Source organism: Pectinophora gossypiella, chromosome 27 (genome assembly GCF_024362695.1).
Source record: "Pectinophora gossypiella chromosome 27, ilPecGoss1.1, whole genome shotgun sequence".
Lineage (NCBI taxonomy): Eukaryota > Metazoa > Arthropoda > Insecta > Lepidoptera > Gelechiidae > Pectinophora > Pectinophora gossypiella.
Genome location: NC_065430.1, coordinates 348,411 through 370,213, shown reverse-complemented (window position 1 = coordinate 370,213; position 21,803 = coordinate 348,411). Strand labels below are relative to the sequence as shown.

General features: G+C 39.5%; 2 protein-coding genes across 10 annotated transcripts in view; one reads left to right on the top strand and one right to left on the bottom strand.

Annotated features, from left to right (window-relative positions):
• The window catches only part of LOC126378776 (T-complex protein 1 subunit eta), a 299,946-nt gene that overhangs the window by 124,749 nt on the left and 153,394 nt on the right, over window positions 1-21,803 (top strand). The gene's annotated exons all lie outside the window — the stretch shown is intronic.
• LOC126378771 (spectrin alpha chain) overlaps window positions 1-21,803 on the bottom strand; it is a 174,234-nt gene that overhangs the window by 88,995 nt on the left and 63,436 nt on the right. For 7 of the 8 annotated variants that reach the window (XM_050027158.1, XM_050027152.1, XM_050027159.1 and 4 more), the window contains 11 exons: window positions 13,969-14,136; window positions 8,567-8,683; window positions 7,582-7,739; window positions 6,564-6,679; window positions 5,267-5,379; window positions 4,680-4,867; window positions 3,672-3,810; window positions 3,190-3,276; window positions 2,904-3,034; window positions 2,295-2,435; window positions 418-499 (listed from right to left, as the gene is read on the bottom strand). In XM_050027158.1, the coding sequence (XP_049883115.1) occupies window positions 418-499; window positions 2,295-2,435; window positions 2,904-3,034; window positions 3,190-3,276; window positions 3,672-3,810; window positions 4,680-4,867; window positions 5,267-5,379; window positions 6,564-6,679; window positions 7,582-7,739; window positions 8,567-8,683; window positions 13,969-14,136 (1,440 nt within the window). Of the gene's footprint in view, window positions 1-417; window positions 500-2,119; window positions 2,140-2,294; window positions 2,436-2,903; window positions 3,035-3,189; window positions 3,277-3,671; window positions 3,811-4,679; window positions 4,868-5,266; window positions 5,380-6,563; window positions 6,680-7,581; window positions 7,740-8,566; window positions 8,684-13,968; window positions 14,137-21,803 lie in introns of those variants that run through there. The other variant, XM_050027160.1, reaches the window with a different exon arrangement.

Genomic DNA, 21,803 nt, shown 5'->3' with positions numbered 1-21,803 from the left:
GCTTATACGCAGCGGGCATACGGCGATCTGCGCGTTCAATACAACAACGCGTTCCGGGCGTTGATGGGGCTGCCGCGCTACTGTAGCGCCTCCGCAATGTTCGCGGAGGCTCGCACGGATGGGTTTGCCGCTGTCATGCGTAAGCGCTGCGCCTCCATGTTGCGCCGCACGCGCGACAGCCCCAACACCATCCTGCGCGCGCTGGCGGACCGGTGGGACTCACGGTTGCTGGCCCGATGGATACGACTGCACGCAGTCAAACAAGTATAGTCTGCCGCCATCGGGGGTCCAACCGGCCTGGATTACTTATTCGTTACTAATACTAGATTTAAGTTTGTAATGTTACTAACAAATATGGATGTTTTTTTTTTATAAGTCCGAAATAAACTTTTATTATTATTATATGTTAAAACGCACCTTCATCTCAACGAGCGTGTGCCCGACAGCATCGGCCTCTCGCAGCAGAGACATCAGATGGGCCAGTTTACCTAGCGACTCCCTGAAAATTACGAAAAAAAATAATTAATATAACAAATGTTATAGCTAGAATGTAATGTGGAACTTTCCAGAATACGTTCGTCAAAACAATACAGATGGCGCTGTGCGGATTTTCCTTCGTTTAACCTTCTAATTTTTAGTATATATAATATGGATTATATTATATTGAGTATTTATTAATATATGTACGTATAGTATAGAGTATTTATTATATTAACTTTAGTTTTACTTTTAGGTATTTATTTTTTGTTGCACCATCCCGCATCCAAGTTGTTTGTAAATGTTTGTTTCCTTTTGGTGGTTGCGTGGAAGAAATTGCTCTAGAGCAATAAGCTCGCCCAAATTGTACTGTATTCATGTGTTATGTCTGATTATTGAAATTTTAATTCTGTGCAATAAAGTATATTTGATTTGATTTGATTTAATTTTATGAATAACAGTTTTTTTGACGTGACTTATTGTAAATTTGCAAATGGGGAGCGCTGAAGGCTCTCACCCGGTGTATGTATAACAGACATAATATAGGTAGCAACATAATTCTATACGTAATGTGATCCAAATATCAAGCAACAATTATTTTATATGATGTTTGTATACGTTCTGCCATTACATTGTATTTTTCATTAATTATGTACCCGAGTAGTGGAGAAAATACGTTATTGTGGTCGCCATATTTGTCCGGCCAAGTGGTTAATGCCATCTGCGGCAAATCTACAAAAAGACACTGTAGCAAAGTACAAACTCTGCACATACTGGCCTTTTGTTCGGACCATCATCATTTTAAATTACGAAATTCTCATTCCATTCCATTCGCATTTCCTTTCATTTTACTCTCTTTTGACGCACTGCATCCCCGACCTTCATAAAAACAACAAGTGAATTATACTGTTTAGGGCCGTGCCCTCTAATTCTTGATTCTTTGTGAAGTGTGTATATTGTGAACTATGTATATTCCTATCCTGTTTGTGAAGTGCTTTAAATAAACTGTATATATTCCTGCTTGCTGTTACATACATACATACATAAACTCACGCCCGTAATCCCTAATGGGGTGGGCAGAGCCACAAGTAATCAAAGACAACTTGCAGCCACTGTTGATACGAAGTCCAAAGATGGATATGATGAACCTTATGGTGATAAGGGATCAGCCTATCGCCCATAACATTAGTCCATCATGTTAGAGGACACAGTCCCTCTGTCGGTTTTTACGACATGCCCGGGAAGAGAAGCAGCTGAACGTGTTCTATGTTTTTTATATGCTCCCAGAACAGCATAGAAGCATCGCTATAGCATAGATGCTATATCAGCATAGATTGCTTCTATTTTATCATCGTCATCACCAATCATTCCCCTACTCTGCCGGTACGTCAGGATACCATATCCTCACCACCCAGCGTGCCGCAATACTTAACTTACCGGTGTATCTTCAATTGTTGCAGTAGTATTTTATCATCAGGGCAAAACCTGCTATTCAGTCAGAGATACCGCTGTGCTTTGTAGTTCTGTACTGTTGTACTTTGTTTAATTATGTCCTAAATATTAAAAACGGCATCTACCGGCGACTGGTGATACTATCTCATTAAAACAACGCCATCTAACGTCGGGTGGCTATACTAATTACCGGTGCATCTCCAATAGTTGCAGTAGTGTTTTACCATCAGGGCAAAACCTGCTTTTCAGTCCGAGACACCGCTGTACTTTCAGTTCTTTTATAATAAAAGCGACATCTACCGGCGACTGGTGGAACTATCTCTTTGAAACAACGCCATCTACCGTCGGCTAGCTAAATTACTTACCGGTGCATCTCCAATAGTTGCAGTAGCTCCTTCCACCGGGAGAGAACCTGTTTCTCAGTCCGGGACACCGCCTCCGCCCCGTGGTAGTTCTCCCGGACCAGTTCCGCCGCCATGGCTGATAGGTCCTCAAAGCGTTCCGTCCTACAATACAAAGAGGGAAAATTATATTACTTTTTAGTTCATATCTATAGAGCCGTGGTAGCCCAGTCGGTAGAACACTTGCCTCTTAATTTGCGGTCGCAGGTTCGAATCCAGCCTAAACCAATGATTGTCGAATTTGTTTTCAAAAGTAAGGTGATCCGTGCTTTGGAAGGCATGTTAAGCAGTTGGTCCCGGCTACTACTTACTGATGTAAGTATGTAGAGTTACATGAGCCATGTCAGGGGCCTTTAGCGGCTCAGTAATAACCCTGACACTAATTAAGATAATTTCAAAAAGTTTAACTTGCCCAACTAGGGATCACGCTTAGTGATTTTCTTGCAATATCCCCACCGGGATTCGAACCCGGGACCTCAGGATCGTAAGCCGAACGCTCAACAACTGGATCTCAGCGCTCCTTGGTGATGTTGTGTTTTTATACTCATGGACACCACTTGTCCGACGACCCACCTGGCCAGGATATCAGCGGAGATGGCCTCGTGTTTCTTCACGGTGGCATCCACCTGCGCCAAGTTAGAGCCGTACCGCGGGTCTGATAATACTTGGATCATCTCTTTCAGGTAGCCCTTGCGCAGTACCGACTGTGAAAAAAGAAACAAATATTAATTATCACATTACATACGGATGTACCTCCGACTACCCCATTTGGGATATAAGCACGTATTCACAGAATACCAGCGTCGCGGCTCGCGCCGCGACATAAGCTGAGTGAGGACCTTTTATACAGGACATATACCTTAGTGTTAAATTTGTAGTTGAGTTGTTCGAGCCTCTGTTGTCGCAGCAGTTCTGTTCTGAGAGCTATCTCCCTGGCGTGCTCTGCCTGTAATAAAAAAAACAATGTTTTTATCATCAGAAATAATACAAAAAGAAAGAGGGCATGTTTGAGGTACATGAAGAGGAGGAAAAAAAAAATAAATAAATAAATAATATTTTTGCGTTGCGATAACTATTGATAATTAATAGTACATAAATGTATGTAATGTGATGTATGTTTATTGCATCAGCCCGTGCTCCAATGAATAATCTTCTTTCACCCTAAGGTTGCCTGGCAGAAATTGCTGTTTAGCAATAAGGCCGCCTATTGTGCTTATGTTTTATGTCCTTTATATATGTTGTTGTGCAATAAAGTATTATCGATTGATTGATTGAAATGTTTTACAGCATTACAGAACATATAACTGGTTTCTAGCTGGTATGATGCAGCAGAAGTATTACCTGTTCGAGCTGTTGCCAGGCTCTCTCCAAGTCCTGTGGGAGCTGCCCCTCCAGCGGGGCCCACGGCTCGCCGACGAGGCTCTTTTGCATCGTGTTGATGTGGAAGTATAGCGCCTCGATCTCTGAGCGCTCCTTGTATCTGGCGGAAGAAAAAATAAATTAAAGTGTTAATTCTCAAAAACTACCAGTTACCGCCATCTATCGTTAAGGTGCAACAATAACTCACTAACGCCATCTATTGAAAGCTTTAGACAATAACTAACAAAATAAAAAAATATTGCGTAATTTATATTTTTGCTGTGGCGTTCTCTAATAATTGACCGGACAAGTAGTTAAATCATTTGCGGCAAATCTACAATAAGTCACGTCAAAAAAATCTAATATCAGATACTCGTCTTTCTTTCTAGTATAGAAAACACAGGTCGCATTTTATATTTAATTCCACTACCGCCATCTCATCATAACCAGCCCATTAACGTCCCCAATGCTGGGGCACGGGCCTTCCCTATGGATGGATAGGGAGATCGGGCCTTAAACCACCACGCCCAGTGCGGATTGGTGGTTATTAACGACTGCTAATGCAGCCGGGACCAACGTCTAACGTGCCTTCCGAAGCACGGAGGAGCTCGACCGGCCTTTGCGAAAGTTGCTTAACTTCAACAATCGCAGACCGAGCGCGTTTACCGCTGCGCCACCGAGCTCCTCTCTACTACCGCCATCTAGCGAAAGCTTTTAACAACAATTCATTCAATTTATCGTAAACAGAAACTTATGAGCATGAACTTCTCGAGACTTGTAAGGGTTATGTTTACGTTACAATTAGTCATTTAGTCTCCGAAACGTGCAATGAATTAGGTAGATTTCCATTACGTTACCACTTATCATTATAGACGAGTAAAATCAACGCCACCTATGATCATCTTTAGAAAACAACACCCTAACGCCATCTATCGAAAACTTTTGACAACAACGTGCAACGCCATCTATTGAGAACTGTCAGTAACTCACTTGGGGGGTTTCTCGACGGTCCTGTACTGCTTGAAGGCAAGTAGCAGTCTCTGTATGCCATCTAGCGAGTTGGGAAGGTCTCGTCCGTTCAGCTCCTCTATCTTCATGCGGATCCACTCCAGAAGAGCGCTCACCAGCCGGCTGTACTCCGACTTTTGGCCGTCGCAGTCCATTAACTGGCCGATTATCTGAGGATAAAAATACATAATTTAGAAGAAAAAAAAACATGGGATTGTTTTTGGGCGAGAGCGTTGAGCGTTGGGCTCACGACCCGGAGGTCCCGGGCTCGAATCCCGGTGGGGACATATCACAAAAATTATCAGGTATCACAAATTAATATTTGTGATAGAACATCACAGGCTGATCACCTGTTGGTCCAGAAAGTAAGATGATCCGTGTTTCGGAAGGCACGATAAGCCGTTGGTCCCGGTTACTACTTACTGATGTAAGTAAGTAGTCGTTACATGAGCCATGTCGGGGCCTTTGGCGGCTCAATAATAACCCTGACACCAGGGTTGATGAGGTTGGTAATTCACCACACAACCCACACGACAGAAGATTTGTTGGAGCAATAAACGGGTACGCACATTAGCGATCCTGCGGCCAGACTTCTGTTCGTTCTTCATTCGCGCGAACGTGTGGTAGTAGCTCGCCACATACGTCATGACTGACTTCTCATCAGGGCGGGTCGTGTCTACATCTGCGAGGAAAAATGGATCAGATTAGTTAAGTTTAGAAGGTTGAGAGCTCGGAGGGGTTAAAAAAGTGGTATTGAAACAATTGGTTCGTGTACGGTCACGAGCATTAAAATGTACACACTTTGGTACCATGTCACATTAACTTTTTTGACAAATTGAACTGTAAGTCTCACTAAATGTCAAATATGTTAGTGCGACAGAGTCCTAAAGTGAATACATTGTATTGCTCATGACTGTACTAGGTTCAAGATAAATTATGAAATTCTGATTACTTAATTAAGATCGATCTAAAACTAATGACAAATAAACTAATGATGTCATTTTCTTTTTTCTATTTAACTCATTTAGAAAAAACGTAAAAATAAGTCCGAAATTTCACCACGTCTTACTATGACGTCACAGCGTGCTTTTTCATACAAGTCCCATAGTTATTTTGTGTTTTAACGTTTAGTAAAAAGTAACTGATTTGACTAGTTGGAACATAGCCTATTCATCTAATCAGAGAGCGAGAACGCGGAGGAGCGCCATCTATCGTCAAATAGCGGAACTACCTCGACTAAAGCACTGCCATCATTAACCTCGTAAAGCCGAGGTTTACAGACACAATAGTATAACAATGGAGTTTGGATTTTTAAAGGACTGTCGGCGTTACGACTTTAATAAACTTGATTAGAATAGCCGTATTGGCATTCTCATCAAATAAAAATTCAAAGAGATATAGATTGTTTTATGCAGAGATATTTTTCTTTTTGTTGAATTTGTTAATGGTGCTAATTCCTGTAAATACCATCTAATTTTATTTTAAGTTATATCTGTCATTTTCTTATCCGCCGAAAAGGAAAGGGACGGGTAATCGACAAGCATAAAATTTATGGAACACACGTCAATTTTAAGCACAAATCTAAACCAACCGTCTAAAAATTTTACATCCGTCAATAACCCGATACTTTTGATTCGCCCGGGTTATTCATTCATTTACTCATTCTTCCTAAAATTAAGAGCTGTGAATCATCCGTCCCTTTGCTTTTCGACGGATATGAAAATGACGGATATAACTTAAAATAGAATTAGGCGGTGTCTGCAGGAATCGGGGCCATTATATTGTTTTCTCGTCATACAGCGTTTTAGGTTACACTGTAATGTTGTATATACCTTTATAAATGAATAAATAAATAAATTATGTTACCTTCGGCGTCAAGCAGCTTGGGTATGCCGAGGTTCTTGTGCGCGACGTCGAAGGCGTGGTTAAGCGTCTCCACGTGGTCCGTAGTCGGGACCTCCGACCAGCGGAACAGGTCCGGTCTGGGAACAAGGGTTTAGTAAATAATATAATAAAACAATTGTTTGGGGCACGTTGGAAGCCAATTGTGAAGAGGCGGGTTGATGGGGTTTGTGCCAGCCGCGTAACACGGGTGTACGAAAACGACTTCGTCACTATGAAATACGTTTATTACGCAAACTTACATAGAAGCAAGGCACAATAATTATAAAGCACAGTCCCTGTTATTCAGAAAAAAGGTACAGTTATTTATTTACATAATCAGCATTACATTTTTAGTGTTACGACCTCCGTGGTCCAGTGGTTGAGCGTTGGGCTCACGATCCGGAGGTCCCGGGTTCGAATCCCGTTGGGGACATATCACAAAAACTACTTTGTGATCCCTAGTTCGGTAAGGACATTCCAGGCTGATCACCCGAAAGTAAGATGATCCGTGCTTCAGAAGACACGTTAAGCCGTCGGACCCTTACTGATGTAAATGAGTAATCCTTACATGAGCCATGTCGGGGGCCTTTGGCGGCTCAATAATAACCCTGACACCAGGGTTGATGAGGTTGGTCATCCACCTCACAACCCACACGATAGAAGAAGAAGACTAAATAAAGATTTATTTGAATTTGAATATGTCTATCACATTATATCACTATGTCCCCGTCTACGGCCCTTGTGCTGCCATTCAACGCCATCTAGCGTTGACTAACGGCAAGAATTATTTTCATAGAATTCGAGTGAATGCAACAGCTAGCGAAGAGCCATCTAGTATTACCTGGCGAAACTAACTAACCCCTTGTCTTCTTTCTTTATTGTATTATTGCTGATAATAAACAAAATTTTGATTGATTTAACTCACCTATGAAATTCTAAAAGCCGAACTATAGCTGCTTAGAGAATCGCCATCTAGTATCGAATAGCGGAACTAACTCACCTATGAGCGTGAATGAGCGCGTTGAACCCAAGACCCGATCGCCAGGAGTCGGTAAAGTTATGGATGTGTACTCCATGATAGCCGGAGGTCTTGCGCTGGCACCACAGCAGCAGCGCGTCCTTTGCTGACTTCTTCTCTGATGATTCATTCTCTTCGTCCTGAAAAAAAAATATTAACTTTAGTATTTTTTAACCTTGAAACGACGGTACCAGCGGGTTTATCACCGTAAGCGCGCGACTCTTTCTCGCCTCGACATACATCACCCGTCACTCGCTCACAGTACTGCACAGAAAGAGACAGACGATCTCTATCGCGGCGAGAAAGAGTCGCGTGCTTACGGTGCTAGGCCCGCTGAACACCCAACAGCTAGTATAATCACGAAACAGCGACACCTTGTTTCGAGTAGCGAAACAAACTCAACGAGCGTGTACACGCGCCATCTATCGTCAAATAGCGGAACTACCCCAACTAACAGGATTGCCACCATTCATTAACTTGATTGGAATGACAGCTGTCAGAACATACATTTTCTAGACGTCTGAATAAAATTAAAAAATAAAGTAATGATGAATAAAATAAAAAATACAATAAGATGTCTCGTTCGCACGAGGCTATATACTGTATTTGCGTCCTGCTGTCATTGTCATCGAGGTATACAGGGTGTTAGTGACCGTATTGAATACTGAGGGGGATGATTCAGCTCATAATCATGAGTTAATATCAAGAGAATTTTTTCCGTCGTTATATTCATGATTTATTTATTGTATTTTTGATTATTTTTTATTGATATCAACTGGAATTTCCTGTCGGAAAATTCATGGAAATATTAGAGATTTTTTTTTTCAATTCCATACTTTGGCGACGGAAAATTCCGCTTGATATGAGCTCGGAATCATAAGCTGAGTCATCCCTCAATGTTTTCTTTTTTATTTATGAATTCTTGTATTTATGAAATAAAGTCCAAGTTTGAAGTATAGACACTCACGACATCAATCTCGATCTCCTGGATCTGGAAGCGCAGGATGATGGTCCACACCAGGCCGAGGATCAGCCGAGGATTGCCGTCCACTATATCCTCCGCGCCAATCGACTCCAGTCGCACCTGGGAAATAATATCTATGGTAAGTTCACTATTATTTATTCTTCTGGTTTTTTGGCGGGAAACGGGAACGTGACAGTTGCTTTCTTCATTGAATAATCTAAATAATTAATACGAAGTGATATTTTGTGGTTAATGATCGCATTAAGTTAGTTGGAAGACATTCGCGAGTGTTATTATATCGGAATATTCAATAAACAAAGTGTATCTGTCTATTTTCGCTTCGTGCCAAGAAGCCGCTTCATAACTCGAAAGTTTATGCGGACTTTTGAGTTAATTCGTTTGGGGTTCGGAGCAGGAGTCTGCTCTGAGGGTGGGGACTTAGGTTTCATCATTCATAGTCATCACCTTTCATCATTTCATTAATCATCATTAAGAAAAAAATTCATAAGACATGGCTGTATGGGCATAGTTCCCTTTGCCTTACCCTTCGGGGAAAACCAAAACAATCTCATTTGACTTTGTTGTCAAGTTGTCTGTCATAAGTGTTATAGTAATCACCTACCATACACCGATGATTATGGTATTACAGATTATCACTCGATAGCGATAAGATATCGACTAGATATAGCTTATCGCGCGTATTATAATTATTATTGTAGACTACTTGTTTTTATAAGGAACTAGCGACCCGGCTTCGTTCGGGTACAATGCTGAGGAAAAAATGAAATTATTTACATCGCATTAAAAACCTCAAAAATAAAAGTATTTCGCCACTATTTAATGGATGTTATTATACATATAAATCTTCCTCTTGAATCACTTTATCTATTTAAAAAATCCGCACCAAAATCCGTTGCGCAGTTTTAAAGATTTAAGCGTACATAGGGATATAGAGACAGAAAAAGCGACTTTGTTTTATACTATGTAGTTATATGACTTAGCTTCCTTACATACATAATGATCACGCGTTTTTCCTTCCAACCAGTCAATACAGTTACTTTTTACTAAACGTCAAAACACGAAATTACTTACTATGGAATTTGTTTGAGGCTTTTTGGCGGGAAACGGGAACGGGACAGTTGCTTTCTTCATTGAATGATCTAAATAATTAATACGAAGTGGTGTTTTGTGGTTAATGATCGCATTAAGTTAGTCGGAAGACATTCGCGAGTGTTACTATATTGGAGTATTCAATAAACAAAGTGTATCTGCCTATTTTCGCTTCGTGTCAGGAAGCCGCTTCATAACTCAAAAGTTTATGCGGACTTTTGAGTTAATTCGTTTGGGGTTCGGAGTAGGAGTCTACTCCGAGGGTGGGGGCTTAGGTTTCATCATCATCACCTTTCATCATTTCATTAATCATCAAGAAAAAGAATACGTCAGACATGGCTGTATGGGCATAGTTCCCTTTGCCTTCTTACGCTTCGGGGAAAACCAAAACAAACAGTCATAGAAAAACGTGATAGAATGTCGAACTTATTATTACGTTTTTCTTGATTAAAATTCATAAATGTGCTTTTTCAAACAAATTCCGTAGTCATTTCGTGTAGTATTAATAAACTAATCTCAGCTGAGACTGCCTTTATTAATATCACACTTAGTGCTTTGTCGTTATTATATATATAAAATTAGATAGATAAAATATCCCATAGGATAACCACCCGCGCTATGACTGCACAAAAATACATTGTTCCTACCTGCACCAACTACTACGGAACAAGGACTGCCAAAATTATCTTACCTAAATTTCTAAATAAACTACCTCATAATATAAGAACACGATTCGGTACTGCAAAATTTAATAATAAAATAAAATCTTTTCTCAAAGAAGGAGCCTCCTGTATGTCTTATCACCAAAGCACTATGTAAAGGACAGGCGAATGTAAAACTCACTTGCACTCGCCTGTGCCTACCAATATACCGGTCCGACCGTCCAACTATATTTTGTTAAGTGATTACCGAGTTACTACCCGCGGATACATTCGTATTGTACCTATATTACTTTTTCAACCTTAAATTTATTGTGTTAAGGGTTAATTTATACCTGTACTGCCTGACGTGAATTTGATACATCTTAAACCCATTATGGGTTTCAGTGTCGTAATGTAAGAATTTTATAATAAGTATCTTTTGTAATGAATGAATAAATAAATAAAATAAATAAAAATAGATGGTGTTTACTGGAATCAGTAAAAATACTACAGTAAATATAACCGTTTGACGCGCCTACTCGTACAGATGAGCATATATGTCGGTGAAACCTGCCGGGTGGACAGTTGAAGGGCTTCCATCGGAATGTGCTAGTTACGTTTACTAACTATATAGGTTGCTACTGACACCGTAACAAACATTGAGGGATGATTCAGACCATGATTCTGAGTTGATATCAAGAATTTCCTGTCGGAAAAGTTGTATTTTTTTTTATTTAAAGAGAGGAAGAAAGTGAGAAGTTGGTTTTATTTGAATTTATTCCTCATAAAACCAATAGGTAATCATCATCATCAGCCCATTAACGTCCCCACTGCTGGGGCATGGGCCTTCCCTATGGATGGATAGGGCGCGCGGCCCAGTGCGGACTGATGGTTGCTAATGCAGCCGGGACCAACGGCTTAACGTGCCTTCCGAAGCACGGAGGAGCTCGAGATGTTTTTTTTTGTGGTTACCTATCCTATGACCGGCCTTTGCGAAAGTTGTATAACTTCAACAATCGCAGACCGAGCGCGTTTACCGCTGCGCCACCGAGCTCCTCCTCAATAGGTAATACAGAAGTAAAATAAGTATAAATAGGTATTTGAACTTTTTAAATCCTAAGGGTACATTTCAGGGATTCAAGGCCACTGGTCGTTAAGCATTTAAAATAAGAAAAGATGTAATAAAAACTTCCCCAGCTTGAGCGATAGCGGTGGCAGGAAGGAAGCTGAGCCGACAAGGAGCAGCTACCAATAAAGAAGCTGCATCGAACAGCTGCAAGCTGGTACAGCATCACGAAATCAGCGCAAGAGACGCCGTGCAAAAGAATGAAAATTTTAGTATTTTTTTTTAAATTATTTTTAGTTCTATACTTTTGCGACGTAAAATTCCACTTGATATCAATCATCTCATGGTCTGAATCATTCCATTCAGTATTCGTTGCGGTGTCACTAACATCCATACATATTTGTTTGGCTACCTACATGTACTTGTATAAGGTATAAGTGACTTTGTAACAATTACTGAGAGAGGTGATTCAGCTGATTATTCTGAGTTAATATCAAGTGGAATTTTCCATCGCAAAAGTATAGAATCAAAAAAAAAAAACTTCTAAGATGGGAGCCATTGGTACGGCAATGCAGGACGGAAGGGGCAAGTCACAGGGACTGTAACCTGGAACCTGACAGAGGGCAGCAGTAACTGTAAGTACTATTCAGAGGCAGAGGACAGGAGCCCAAATTGTACTGTATTCATGTGTTATGTCTGATTGTTGAAATTCTAGTTCTGTGCAATAAAGTATATTTGATTTTGATTTTGATTTTGAGTCCTAGCACGGCTTTGAAATAGACTACTCTGGGCGCCATCCCACTTGCGTCAGACAGAGTACTGCGGGGCGGAAGGCAAGAGGGAAACCACTGCCCTATTTTTCCCTAAAAAGTAGCATGGAGAATGCTACACCGACAAGAGCGTGGCTCTTAAATTGATGATGATGAATAAAATAACATTAATTTTGCGACGGAAAATTCCACTTGATATCAACTCAGAATCATGGTCTGAATCATCCCTCAAAGTTTTCGTTACGATGTTACTTACACCCTGCATTAAATACATACTCACATAACGGTTCCAACCCCTGTACCAGACTTGCCTGAATGACTTATTAATTTATCTTAAGTGCAGTTTCCACTGACACAGTTGGCTCGACCATTATAGACGGCGATACGTCTCACAACCTATCGCGTTGGTCTAACAGAAAGCTCGGTGAGGCGTGGGTACTTAGTACATCTTGCGATGGATGTAACCTTGACCCCATTGGGATGTGGTCGTAGATTTGACAGGCCCGGTTTTTTACAGACGCGCGAGATGTTTATATTGATCAGAGCTATAAATGGAAATAGCCTGGATGGAATACCTGGGCCCTGTTTTATAAAGCTGACAATTCGACATATCTGTCAAAAAATGACAAAATTGTAGAATTGTCGCGCTTAGGCTGTTTTATAAAGGTAACAATTATGTCAAAAATCGACCGTGAAAACGTGACATATTTGTCATTTAAAAAAGTGTTTAATAAAACTCGACATATGTCAAAAAACCACAGTCAAATTATTACGTCACCACAATTGTGGGATTGTCGTGACAATTATGTCGAATTTTGACATATTTGTAAATAATAATGTTTTATTAAGATAAATGAGGGTAGAATAGAAAAAATATTAACAAAGTAAAAGAAAGAATCAATCACTAGTGCAACTTCGATTGTTTGTTTTGATCGCGTGTGATGGGAATGCACAAGAAACTAAGTATTTTGGGGATTATCTATGAAAATAGAAACATACTGTTTGGGAAGTTTAGTGCCCAATTGACTTTCACTGCTCGATGATAGTACCATTTTTTGTAATGCGTGTTTTATAAACACTTTCTTACTCCTTTAAAATTCAAAATATAGTTTCGCGACAGAGGGTAACTCTCCTGTCAGAATTGTCGGACAATTCTACAAATATGTCAATATGTCGTGACAATTTTCTGTTTAATAAAGCTGATTTGACAAGTTTTTCACGACAAATTGTCACCTGTCACCTGTCGCCCAAAAAGTTTTATTAAACAGAAATATGTCGAATTGTCGCGACAATTCGACATATTTGTAAATTTTCCACCGTGACAAATTTGTCGCCTGTCAGTTTTATTAAACAGAAAAATTTTAGGATTGTCACTTTTTGACATATGTCGACTTGTCGGATTGTCAGCTTTATAAAACAGGGCCCTGGACGCCGGTTACGGATGTGGGGTTAATATTGCGAATGCAGGGGTCTGTCTGACCTTCCAACCGGAGAAGGGAAAACCAGCCCAATACAGGTTAGGTCACGTACCTCCGAAAATTAAATTTCTCGGGAATGTGGGTTTCCAAATTGGAGATGTCCTTAGAAAAGGTTTGGTCCGATCTACTCTGAACCGGCGTGCGTGTATGAAGCGATTAATGAATGTGGAGGAAGCAAGAGAAGTGTGTCAGGATCGAAGCAAATGGAATTCTAAAGTCTCTGCTTACCCCGGTGGGAAATAGGCGTGAGTTTATATGTATGGTTTCCCCATGGTGTTTTCCTTCAACGCTAAGCGCCACGAAACAAGTAATTAATCATTATTTTCCCTCTCTCTCTCACCTTAGTGTGTAGAAAGCTGAGACTCTTGTTGACGTTCTCGATCTTGTGTACGCGCATGCGCCCGGTGTTGGGGCGCGGGAGTCGCTCGCCGGATATGATCTCCAGCAACTTGAGCAGCCGACGACCGTCGCCAAGGTCGACGAAGAGGTCGTCTACCTCCATCCGGGCCTGGAAGAAAAAAACCATTCAAAGGGTTGTTTAAACATCTGTCTAAAATTCACGTGAGGATACAAATACAAAACTATTTATTACACTTAAAACACATTAAAAATTATCACATTGGTGGTTATTCCCATGGCATAAGAAGACCGTATGCTCAATCCTATGACAAGCCGCCATTGCTAGCCTATAGACGATATAAGTGTTACCATTAAATTGGTATCTCCAACATTTCAAGGACGTAAATATTATTGACAATTAAGCGATTTACTGACTAATGTATTTAATTACTAATATTTGTCACGTATACAAAAATCATGAAAACTGTAAGTATTTTTTTTTATTAAAAGTACAATTTTTTTTAAATTAAATTAAAAACATTGAAATCATTCATAATCATTTATTTGCAATAAAAATGGTATTACAGTTTGCAGCCTGTAATGTATTGGACGTGGGTAATATATTTTTTACAAAATGGGAGCGCATGGTCGGATAACGTCAGCTGGGCTAACCTTGAAAATGCTAGCTGTCAGTTTTCAGCATACCTGGTCTTTTTATACCATGGTTATTCCAGTACACACCACCTAAATTTATTTTAAGTTATACCTGTCATTTTCTTATCGGTCTGTCGGTAATCGACAGGCATAAAATTTATGGAACACACGTCAATTTTAGGCAGGAATTTTAAATACCGTCCCAAACTTATATTTGGCCAATAACCCGACAGAATTTAGTTGACAGCACACGTCAAACGGGTTGCATACTAGCGAGATGCCTATTTTATTAGCCGGAATAACCATTCATTCATTTTAAAATTAACAGTTGTCAATCATCCGTCCCTTTCCTTTTCGACGGATAAGAAAATGACGGATATAACTTAAAATAAAATTAGGAGGTGCCTGCAGGAATCGGGGCCATTATTATAATTAGATAGGTAGTACAACAGGCGACCTTTTTGCTAAGGTAGCAATCTCTTCCAGGCAACCTTTAGGTATAGGAAATGAATTTAATAAAAAACGTAGCGGTATAGACAGTGCAAAATAAAAAGTTGAAAAATATAAGTATACCTAGATAAACTGTATTAAAACAATACATAGAATACGAGAAATATTATAATAATATATAAATACGTAAATACAGGGTGTTGGTGACATCGTAACGAAAACTTTGAGGGATGATTCAGACCATGATTCTGAGTTCGATTCCGAAAAATTTAATAAGATCTTGCGAGATCGGGATGCATTCCCTATTTACAAATCAAATTGTTGATAATTACATGCAGTAATACAATTAATTATAACCGTTATCTCGAGCCATAACTATGTACCATAATGAATTGATATCGCTGTGTTATATGAAGCGGGACCTATTAATTTTATGTTGTTTATCTTATGATAGGACCGCCCTACGACCCATGACATCATTCTAATACTATTTCAATGATTTCACTCATTATCTAACCTTTTGCGGACCACCCGTGATAAATTTCTAACTAAGGCATTACTGATGTAAGTACGTAGTCGTTATATGAGTCACGTCACGGGCCTTTGGCGGCTCAATAGTAACCTTGACACCAGGGTTGATGAGGTAGGTAATTCACCTCACAACCTATACGATAGAAGAAGAACTAAGGCATTGGTGCCGATTCCAATACATTAGGGACGGTACTGAAAAGCATCGGCGTCCGAAGGACGTAATATACGATCCCGACGACCCGATTACTCTAGTCATAGAGACGGCCAATCAGCTCGCGACACCAAACACTTTAGAACCCCGATACCGACGACCCCGCCGACGTAGTCGACGATTTCCCTCAATCAGCGCTTATCGCTATCGACCCTAATGGGTCGATTAATTATTTCAAATATTATCCCTCTCAGATGACGCCCTGAGCCGAGGTTCGCGCCCAACTAGGCATCCTCAGGCCTGTTGTCTTAAATTTTGTACCGGGTGAGAGTCTTCAGCGCTCCCCATTTGTCCGGCCAAGTAGTTAATGCTATCTGCGGCAAATCTACAATAACTCACGTAAAAAAAAAGATTCCAGTATCTAAGTTTATTTTAAGTTATACCTGACATTTTCTTATCCGCCAAAAAGGAAAGGGACGGGTAATCGACAGGCATTTGCATAAAATTTGTGGAACACACGTCAATTTTTAGCAGAAATTTTAAAAACCCTAAATTGTACATACAGGGTGTTAGTGACATCGTAACGAATACTGAGGGGGGTGATTCAGACCATGATTCTGAGTTGATATCAGGTGGAATTTTCAGTCGGAAAATTCATGAAAATTTTTGTTTTTCTTTTTATTATTTTCTGTTCCACTTCATATCATCTCAGAATCATGGTCTCAAACATCCCTCAAAGTTTTCGTTACGACGTCACTAACACCCTGTATATTGGCCAATAATCCGACAAAATTAAGTTGCACACGTCAAACGGATTCATTTTACTTTTCGACTTATTTTCGAATTTTATTTTCGAATCAAGTAACAATGAGTTCGACGTTTGACAGCTTTTATTGATGACGTCACAGGACAGTATTTCCATACAAACTCTAAAGAACCCTTTCGTTTTGACGTTTCGTAAAAAGTATCTCATTTGACTAGGTTGTCAAGTAGCCTATTATGCAGTACGGTCACGAGCATTAATATGTACACTTTGGTACCATCATCATCACCAGCCCATTAACGTCCCCACTGCTGGGGCACGGGCCTTCCCTATGGGTGGATATGGAGATCGGGCCTTAAACCACCACGCGAGCCCAGTGCGGATTTATGGTTATTAACGAATGCTAATGCAGCCGGGACCAACGGCTTAACGTGCCTTCCGAAGCACGGAGGAGCTCGAGATGATTTTTTTTTTGTGGTCACCCATCCTATGACCGGCCTTTGCCAAAGTTGCTTAACTTCAACAATCGCAGACCGAGCGCGTTTACCGCTGCGCCACCGAGCTCCTCAACACACTTTGGTACCATGTCACATTAACTTTTTTGACAAATTGAACTGTAAGTCTCACTAAATGTCAAATATGTTAGTGCGACAGAGTCGTAAAGTGGGTACATTATATTGCTCATGACTGTACACATTTATTTACTTATGTAAAGTGTTTGCAGATATTTTTCCCTGAAGGCGTTATGTAAAGAATTTGGCAGGTAAAAACTCCGTTCAAAAAACCCAAAAGAATAATAATTTGAGTGCATATTTGCGCAGTAAATCAAACATACTTAGATTTACTAACACAACACAGGCATGCAGTCACTGAACTTAGTTTTGCAGCTCGGAGCAAAAATTAAACTCCGAAAAGACTTCTTCTATCGTGTGGGTTGTGAGGTGGATTACCAACCTCATCAACCTTGGTGTCAGGGTTACTATTGAGCCGCCAAAGGCTGACATGGCTCATGTAACCATTACTCACTTACATCAATAAGTAAGTAACCGGGACCGACAGCTTAACGTGCCTTCCGAAGCACGGATCATCATACTTTCGGACAATCAGGTGATCAGCCTGTAATGTCCTAACCAAACTAGGGATCACAGAGTGATTTTTGTGATATGTCCCTACGGTGAATCGAAACCGGGACTTCCGGATCGTGAGCCCAACGCTCAACCACTGGACCACAGAGGGTGTCATTTGTAAACACTAATAATTAATGTCAAATGAAACAGATTCAATCATTTATTTTAAAATTAACAGTTGACAATCATCCGTCCCTTTCCTTTTCGGCGGATAAGAAAATTACGGGTATAACTTAAAATAAAAATCCTTCCATTATCTGCAAAACATATTTTTTTTCTCCTTTATACACATGTCAACAATACCTGAAAAAAAATATATGTATGCATGTGTCATGCATGCATACATCACTAATTTAAGATCCACGCTCTTGTCGGTGTAGCATTCTTCATTCTTGTCTATAATCTAGGCTTTTTTTTAGCGGGAAACGAGAACGGGACAGTTGCTTTCTTCATTGAATAATCTACGAAGTGGTGTTTTGTGGTTAATAATCGCATTAAGTTAGTCGGAAGACATTCGCGAGTGTTATTACATTGGAGTATTCAATAAACAAAGTGTATCTGCCTATTTTCGCTTCGTGCTAGGAAGCCGCTTCATAGCTCAAAAGTTTATGCGGACTTTTGAGTTAATTCGTTTGGGGTTCGGAGTAGGAGTCTACTCCGAGGGTGGGGGCTTAGGTTTCATCATCATCATTCATCACCTTTCACCATTTCATTAATCATCAAGAAAAAAAAATACGTCAGACATGGCTGTATGGGCATAGTTCCCTTTGCCTTACCCTTCGGGGAAAACCAAACCAAAAAAAAATGTCTATAATCTAGTTTCTTTTGTTTATAGACATTTGAATATTATTGTATTGGGAGATAATATTTGCCTGTAATGATAATATTTTGGTCTGTGTAAGATGAATTAAATAAATAAATAAATGTTGATTGGTCCAATCGAAAATCAATTTCACCTCCTTATAAGACACGACGTTCGCCTTCTGTTCCATGTAAGCTCTTCTTGGTCTTCCCCTTCCTCTCTTTCCTTGTAGCTTGTCTATGCTGTATGATATTTCTTTGTTTGATGTTTGATGGTTTTAAGAAACTCGTCGTGTCTTATTAAGTGTCCAATCATCTTGCCTCTTCTGTCCTCAATAACTCTCAATATTTGCCTCTTTTCCCTTCTCTTACTAGCACTTCCTCATTAGTAACCCTAACCCTTTCTGTCCAACTTATTCTTTTCATAATCTATACATACGTTACTCATAATATTTTCTCATCATTCTTTGAATAAATATTTAATTATATCTTGTTTACCTTGTATTACGTCAGGGAGTGATATCATGTATTGATGTTTTATCTTTACATAACATACATAAACAGCCTATATACGACCCAAAGCTGGGCACAGGCCTCCTCTCAATCAACCGGAGGGCGTATGGAGCGTCCACCACGCTGCTCCACTGCAGGTTGGTGGAGGTATTTGGGCTAGTAACTCGGGACCAACCGCTCAGTGTGCCTTCCGAAGCACGGAATCATCTTACTTTTTCGTTAAATCAGGTGATTCCTGCAATGTCCTTAACCAACAAAGGACAGGGTCACAAAGTGATTTCGACAATGTCCCCCCCATTGGGAATCGAACCCGGACCTCCAGATCGTGAACCCAACGCTCTAACCACTAGACCACGGAGGCTGTTATCTAGGTTAAGGTTGTGTTTGAAGTTTTATTTTTAGTCGGTTCAAATCAGCTGTGTGGTGCGGTACACAGGTTAAAAAAATCAAAAAGTATTTATTTTCTTTTCTTACATGTTTTTCTTAAACTAATCACTGGAGCCTCCTTTTAAGCAAAATATGTACTAGGAGACTGTACCAGGAGACCCCGCTCTTCTATAACAGTAGTAAATAGGTAAGAAAGTTTTGTTACCTTTACGTATTACAAATAAGCAATTAATGAATGTTTGTATAATGTGTGTATGTGCCTGTGTGTGTGTGTGCGTGCGTGTGTGTGTGCGTGCGTGTGTGTACGTGTGTGTAAGTGTGGGCGTGCTCGGGCAATGAGGGTAGATTCCTCCTGTCAATGAGGGTAGACACTTACAGGTTAAAAGAAAGAAGAAAAAGAAAAAATCTTTTTTTTCTCAAAAATTTCACTGGTTTGGCTAATAGACAGATTCCATACCAATCGAAAGTATGAAGACCATAGAATATGCAAATGTTAGGTTGTCTATTTTCCCGTCACAACTCTTTATTTTTACTTTTTTATATTTTTTCACATAGCATATTCTTTAGCAGAGAGATAATGCACACCACCGCCAAACCATATTTTTTTATTCATATAAAGTCCCCGCTGTTTCGACGGCAAACGGCACAAAGTCTTACGTCGATTATTCAATTGAATATAAAATACTTTTCATCCATTAACCAGCTCGGTGAAGGTCGTCCTATGGTATATATGGGATCCTATACTAGTCGTAATGATCATGAATCCTAGCGTGAGAAATGACTGTGCATAGTCAACGAGCAGTCACTCTGACTTTAATGATGAAATCATCGGTTACGTCATCACGCAGTCACCAATACAATCATTCTTCGTAGAATCAACGGAATTATTCAAAGAAACTCTCGCTAGTACGTGTGTGAATCGTTTAATTAATGTGGAGGAAGCAAGAGAAGTGTGTTAGGATCGAAACAAATGTAATTCTATAGAAGAAAAAATTCATAAAACCAGGCTGTATGGCTATGTTCCTTTGCCTGCTCCTTCTCGGGGCAAATTCAAACAAAAAGAGGACTTTTTGGCGGGAACGGAACAGTTGCTTTCTTCATTGAATAATCTAAATAATTAATACGAAGTGGTGTTTTGTGGTTAGTGATCGCATTAAGTTAGTCGGAAAACATTCGCAACAGTGTTATTATATCGGAATATTCAATAAACAAAGTGTATCTATATAGCTATCATAATTCGAAAGTCTTGAGTTAATTCGTTTGGGGTTCGGAGTAGGAGTCTGCTCCGAGGGTGGGGGCTTAGGTTTCATTATTCATCGTCATCACCTTTCATCATTTCATTAATCATCAAGAAAAAGAAATACGTAAGACACGTATAGGCATAGTTCCCATTGCCTTACCGTTCGGGGAAAACCAAAACAAAAAAAAATGAGCATACCAGGGGGGTTAAAAGGCCACATCGAAGCAATTCAACTAAAAAAAATATTGCTATTTGACATTTGTTTGCATTGCGCACTTAATTTTATATGCGCAAATGTCAAATTGCAATTATTGCTTTTTAAGATGAATTTTTTCGATGTGGTCATTTTAACCCCCCTGCCGGTTCTGCATGACAACCGCGCCGCGCGCGACACGAATTATATGCACCTCTACACCCAAATCACAGCTGTTAAAAGAAATAACCGATATTTACATAAATTAAAACTCCCATTTACAACAATGGAGCTATACAGATCCGGTCCTCACTCTATGGCTATTCAAATCTACAATAGCATCCCTAACTATATTAAAAAGGAAGAGAAGTTCTCCTGTTTCGAAAAACTACTAAAAAAGTATTTGTTAAATAAAGCCTTTTATATGATAGAAGAGCTATTTAATGATTGTAATAGGTTAAATAAATAATATAATTTTATTGTTATCTAAATATATAAAATAAAGCTTAGCTACTGATAATTACTTAAAAATAATAATAGTATAAGTAGGTAGTATATATTATATAATTTCTAAATTCTAAAGTAAGTTTAGTTTAGTTTATATTTTTTTTTAGTTTTAAGTTATTGTTGGAAAATATTTCATAAATAAACACCCAAACGACAACTTTTTGATAATAGGCGATTTCAATCTACCGTGTATAAAGTGGAGTAATAATAATTATACCTTCGTACATAACTACCGGCAAGACGTACTTAATACAGCCGTCTCATTAATAGACGAGTTCACGTACTGTGGATTCACACAATATAATTATCTTAAAAATAAGTGGGACAACACATTGGACTTGTGCTTCTGTAATTTACCTGTTTCACTTTCACGATGCTTACAACCATTAATTAATGAAGATGACGCTCATCCCCCGTTTTATTTTACATTATTAGACTTAAAAATTACACCTCTCATTGAGCGCTCAGAATCTCGATATAATTTTTATATATGTGATTATGCAAAAATAAATAGCTTCT